Raw genomic sequence first — 6283 nt, 5'->3', positions numbered from 1 at the left:
TAGACTCCAAATGGTCAAAGATCAAATACTTCACTCCATTGAGTGTAGCCTAAGAATAGAGAAAAGCAGAGCAATCGATCACCCTTGCTTATATTTTTGTGTTTTTTTTTTTACGTTCAGTATCGAGTTTTGTTTATGTAAAATGACAATCTTAGAGCTTCCTTCCCCTGTTCTTATATTCAACTAATAGTTTTAACGTATCGAAAATCTGTTTATCATCCTTTCCTCAACCGTGATTTCGGTTCACGCTTGATAAACATAATAGAAAGATATTTACATAAGAGCGAATCGAATTCGCCAACTGTTTGTGATTATTCATCGAGCGAACTTTGAAAGAGAATTTAAACCATTCAAACTTCATTTAATAATATACTTTAAATCCAGTAAATTATTTGCGCAAACAAATCTATTAATCGTCAGAAATATCCTTAACAATAATACTCTTATAATGTTAACAACCTTTACGCATTGTGCAGAATATATTGTTAACAATGCGGATAGGTTGGATAAAGGAAACTATGCCGAGGACATGTCAGAAGGTTAAAGCTAAAATAATGGAAAGGAAAGGGGAAAAGTAAGATTAAAAAAAATAAAAAAAAAAAAGTATATATAGGCAGATGAAGGGCAACAGTCGTTCGCTTATGTCTTATGAAAATTGAATACTCGAACTAAACACGACTTCAATACATCCATTGAGGCTGAACAAACATAAGTACAAAAGATTCAGACGAAACCACTTCAGCCTTACGCTCTCCACTTGCAGATAAATTACTCGTCGCTTCAAGGACTAGCAACTTGGATAAATAACCCCTAAGAAATTCATAATTTTTTTACGTAGAAAGTTTTATAAAAAGGAAAAAAAAACCTTTTTTTTTAAAAAAAAAATAATAATTAATCTGGACGAAAAAAACGGATTAAAAGTAAAGCGTAAACATTAAAAATTTAAACTTTAATATATTAATATTTCATAAATCAATAATAAAATCCGGTTTAACAAAGTTATTTGCAGAAAAATGAAATTTTAATTTATGAAAATTTTTTTTGCATACTGTACTGTAAATATATTTACTTTTATATTATCATTCATGCATAAAATAACATGCAATTTTGATTGATTTATAACATAATCAATCAAGACTAAAGTTGCTTCTTTTTTTGTTTTTTTCTTATACGCGAGTATAATTGTAAAACGGAATAAAGTATGTTTAGTTTTACTTATTATACTAAAAACAAGCAACTTCGTGACTATACATGTTTTACCTGTCACGGATTCTTAGTATTTGTCCAAGTTTCCTGTTAGACAGGTGAAGTAAAAGAGCACCTGTCTATCTAGTTTGGTCATCTTTCCTAATTCTTAAATTTCATTTACTTCGTTAAATATTCAAAAAAAAAAAATACACTACGTTTATTAATTAAATTTATTATTTTCCAGTCGAGATGTCCCGAATTTTTATTAATGTCATCTTGCTCCGTAAAGTTCTGATAATATATTTACATGTAGATTGAATTTTACATAATTTTATGTATGTCTATTAACCATATCTTTTAATCTATCTGGATACGCTCCTACGAGTTCATCTAATTTGCTTTTATTCTTGACGAAGATAAAAGTTGGATAACCCGTTATATTATATTCACGTGCAATGTCTTCTAGTTCATCCGTATCCACCTTTAAGAATAGTACTTTATCTTCGTATTTATCTGATAATCTATTAACAACAGGAGACATGATTCTGCAAGGTCCACACCACGTGTACATAAAAAAAATAACTATCAGTTTCTTATCTGCTTGATCCATCTGAAAATCGAAGTCCAATCGATTTATTACTAAGTGAATCATGATGCTAAAATGGATTTTGCATTAGCTTTTATAACTTATTCAAACAATCACGTACTTAATTATTACGAAATAAACGAGTGCTTATTATTAAATACAGTATACATCAAATCATGACTGAAGAAATCCATTAAAAAAACTACTTCAGCATTCAGTTATACAGTCATCTTGACTAAGATCTGGCTCCAGAAACTCTTTAATTTGTTTTTTCTCTTGTATTCAATCCTAAAACAACAATAAATTATAGGATTAGCACACTAAAAATATATTAATCACATGCTAATCTCAATTTTGCGTGTTACTTAAAGGAATTTGCGTGTCAAATGTCGCATCCGTTGTTTGAATTAAACTGATTACATGAACACCGTAATTAGGATGACTTTAGTACTGAACTTTTTCTTTTCTTAAATCGAAAATATTCTCTTCTGGACCATGACAAAATAATAAATGATTAAGAATGGTGTTCAGAAAATTTTAAGTTTTGTTTTATAGGCCTAAATGCAATTATCTTTTTTTACAAGTATCATAGAAATGTTTATAGTCCAGAAAATTTTAAGTGATCCAAAATTGCTCGTTGTTAAATTACATTATTTCTTGTAAAAATTTTTTTCTGTGTAAATCTAAATTTAGTTTGTAGTAGTGAAAAGATTTTCTTATAGGTTTTTTTTAAATTTAACTGAGGTTTTTTTATGAAGAATTTCCCTTGATAGTATTTTACATCTTTCTTGACAAGATTCTCTGCAGATGCTACGCTTCATCAACTAGATGACTGCATTATCCATTTCAGAAAACAGCAGCTCCTGCTTTGTCGCTTCTTTACTACACAGTTCTGTATGATAATTCCTTTTGTATTATTTGCAACACGTTTAAAATTATATCATCCGTAATAAAATCCCCGAAATTCAGATTTAAATGTTTTTTTAAAGTCATTCTTATTTCAAGTTATTCGATAAATGCTGAATGCGGAAGATCGATAATTAAAGTCAATAAGATACATCCCAAGAAACACCGTTCTGATCTTAACGACTTGCAAATATATAGTTCCGCCTCATCAAGCACTCTCCAACGTCTCATCATCAAGTTCTACTCAGTTTTTCCTTTTCTTTATCGTCAGAAACCATAGCAGATATAAGCAGATATTTTATAAATTAAAGAGGTTTCGAGCAACTATAATTATTATTATTTTTTTATCGAAAGAATTGTTACTTTTTGAAAAAAAAAATATTTTCACAAACCTTCTCAATTTGGTAACGATCCTTTCCATTCTTTTGATTCTTTCCAGTTCCATTAACCTCTGTTACAACTCCTCCATTGATGCCGAAAAGTTTAAGATCGTTTCTACACCTTTCAAATGACTTTAAGATCCATTAGAAGATTTGATACTAGACACACTCTTTTACCAACTTGTGGTCAGCTTGAACGATTATAAGTAATGCTACTTCCATAGACTATGAAAAGAACATTTTTTATATAACCTATATATTGATGTAACCAGAAAGAAATGATAATATATCTTGCTGACCTTTAAAGACATCAATACTCTTTTTAATCTCATTAAATACGTGCTTTTTTAAACAATTGTTCGTTATCAATGATGAATGATTGCATAGATAACCTATTAAGTTCTATATACCCCCACTTGAATTTTATCTACATTTCATTTCCTTAATTATATTTTAATTTTTCTTTTTAAAGCTTTACGTATTTTTAAAGTTTCTAAAATTCTAATTTAATAAATTTTTCAGTCGGAAGTTACAATATAGTTTAAACGACAATTTTAATGGTTAATATTTTATGTGCTTTATATGTTATCACCGTTTGGGAGGCTTGTTGTTTTTTTTTACCAATTTCATCTACCGTTATCGATTTAGCAATCGATCCTAACTCAACTTGCATTGAACTTCTGCAAGTTCTCTTCCTACAATTATTTAATTTATTTATATTCTCAACTGAACTTTCTGTTAATCTTTCTTCTCTTATGCAACCAAATTTAGTAATTTTTGTTTCGTTCTCTTCTTTCCTAATGAATTAAATTCTTAGTTTTTTTCCCCCCACAAACAATATTTAGAATTTAAATTAATTATCATCCGATTATATCTGGATTAATTTTTGAGATAGTCACAGAAAATCCTTTTCATTAATAGCCTGTAACGTTTATTTCCTTTCTATGGGCGGAATAGTTTGTCACGTAATTAGTAATATCATCTGCATGATGAAATTTCCTGTTTTCTACAAAGTTGGAATTACAATACATACTTTTAGTATTTTAAGTAATTTTATCACGTTCCGATATTGGACTTTCGGAATTTAACTTTTATATATCGGACATAACTGAAGTTTTATATCCTTTTCCAATTGATTCTAGGAAGTTTTACGGTTGCACGGATTATCAATAATGCAGAAAATTTTAAGAATTGTCGTGTTTATCTGTTTTAAATTCTTAACAATTGTAAACGTATTTAAACAGTTTTCCAATACTAACCGTGTTACAACATCCGAGATCCATTCTCAAATACGTTGGATTAAGTTATCAGTCTGTTTATTGGATTTCGCTTTTATTATTATTATTATTATCATTATTAATGAAAGTTTTAATTACAGAGTAAATAAATAAAAATAAATGATACTAATTCGTAAACGTTNGTTCGGGTAGAACCGTGTCCTTTTTGTTTTTTTTATTTCTTAAATAAATAAAATATGTAGAACGTTTCATTGTTAATAAAAAGCAGTCTTAAATATTTTATTTTTTAAACAAAAATTATTAATTTATAGTGGTAGGAACCATTACGAAAGCGAAAAAAATCTCCCTTTAGACGGCCCTGCAAATTAACTTACATTAAAGTGAATTCGTGCTTATTTTTATTATTATTTTTTAAACACAACTGTTCCTAAAATACACTTCGCATGGCATTTTATGGACAGATTCTAGAAACACAATAAAAAGTATTTCTTGAATTTATGAATAAATTTATAAAACGCAATTCCATCTGTTTATTAAACAAAAATAACATTCATTTTAAAGAATTCACGAAGAGACATGAAGGCGCATTCTTTAAACGATCGCTTATTATTTCTTTAATGGCGAACAAGAAAGAAAACAAATTGTTCATCGAGCAGGAATAAAAATCCCGTCAGAACAAATTTCTCCAGAAAATAATCCTTGAAATATTCTATATTTTTTTCATGCTTTATCTTTAATTTATTAGAAAATGTAATAAGAGTCTTCTTACTTATTTTTTTTTTCTTTTTCGTGTTTATAAAATATACATAAACAAGTAGTAGTAGTAGTAGTTTGACTGAGTTTTATACAAATACAATGAATAAAACTGTTGATATAAAAGACAATAACAATATAAATGATTGATCAGTATATTTACTTCCGTGAATAAATCCCATGTTATGTTCTGTTAAGTTAATGTCGATTGATATTTAAATCAGAACAGATACTGTTAAATACGACTATTAATTATAATCGTGAATATTCAAACTTTTAAACATTTGAAATTATAATTTAATTTCCAATACTTAAAACTTGATTTGAAATTATGATATTAACATAATTGCAAATTACATAAATTCATATTTTTAGTCACCATCATTGTTTAATATAACGTTTAAAGTATGTAGACTTGAATTTTGATTTAAAAATATATAAAGAGCGAGAGAGAGAGAGAGAAGATAAATATAAAAGATAGAGAAGAAAATTGATGAGTGCTTGATAAAAGATATGCTAGACACAAGTTATAAATACTCAACATTATCAGACGGAGAAAACTTTTATTTAATCTTAAATAACTTAAGTTTGAAGCTCTTAAAGTAAGTGCTGACATGTTTATAATATTATTAATTGATCAATTTTAAAATATCCAGAATTGGTTTTGTATCGAGTTTCATTAAAAAAAAAAATACAAAATTAATCATTTGTAAATGTATATATAATGGAAAAAAAATTTAATATATTTAATATTATAGATATAAATTTTATAATGGAGGAAATTTATAGAAAATTAATATTGAATTCTAATTCTTCAGAGAGAAAAACAATTTTAACATTTTTACACAACATTCTTTAACCGTTAACGAGTGTATTGAAGGTATTAAATATATGAAAAGCCATCCAACAATGAGTAATGTAGTGAAAGTACGTTAATGGTGTGATGAATAAGGAAGATACATTCCATTGTTTATTCAGTCTTTGAGGACACTCCATTATGCATTCGATGGCATCTATAGTAATCAAGTTTGTCACCTGCACAATGTCGAGCATAACAAACTAATTTTAAACAACCCGAACTACTCGCAATTCTCGATTATATTTGCTAGATAATATAATTATAATGAATTTCAAATTGCAAGTATTATAAGACTTCAAATAATGTTATTTAATTAATTGTAAGAATGTGAACGATGTTTAATAAAATAAATAACTTTAAATATTATTATTAT

At 27.4% G+C, this 6283-nt stretch overlaps 1 protein-coding gene across 1 annotated transcript; it reads right to left on the bottom strand.

The window, feature by feature from the left end:
• Positions 1-1519: 1519 nt before the first annotated feature.
• On the bottom strand, positions 1520-3282 carry LOC111632048 (thioredoxin-2-like). The gene is made up of 3 exons (XM_023376402.1): positions 3242-3282; positions 3073-3181; positions 1520-1798 (listed from the first exon to the last, which is right to left on the bottom strand). Exons 1-3 carry the CDS (start codon positions 3280-3282, stop codon positions 1520-1522), a joined length of 429 nt encoding a protein of 142 aa, XP_023232170.1.
• Positions 3283-6283: the final 3001 nt, after the last annotated feature.

This window comes from Centruroides sculpturatus, unplaced genomic scaffold (genome assembly GCF_000671375.1).
Source record: "Centruroides sculpturatus isolate CEXI.00-Female unplaced genomic scaffold, Cexi_2.0 scaffold658, whole genome shotgun sequence".
Classification (NCBI taxonomy): domain Eukaryota; kingdom Metazoa; phylum Arthropoda; class Arachnida; order Scorpiones; family Buthidae; genus Centruroides; species Centruroides sculpturatus.
Note: the sequence above shows the minus strand (reverse complement) of the source record. Positions and strands in the feature narration are given on the sequence as shown.

Bases quoted from the DNA above. Each gene is read 5' to 3' on its own strand.
- LOC111632048 (XM_023376402.1), bottom strand. From the start codon at position 3,282: ATGGAAGTAGCATTACTTATAATCGTTCAAGCTGACCACAA. The intron at 3,182-3,241 runs GTTGGTAAAAGA...GTCATTTGAAAG, and splicing joins ATCGTTCAAGCTGACCACAA to GTGTAGAAACGATCTTAAAC. The intron at 1,799-3,072 runs GTTTGTGAAAAT...TTCGATTTTCAG, and splicing joins ATCGTTACCAAATTGAGAAG to ATGGATCAAGCAGATAAGAA.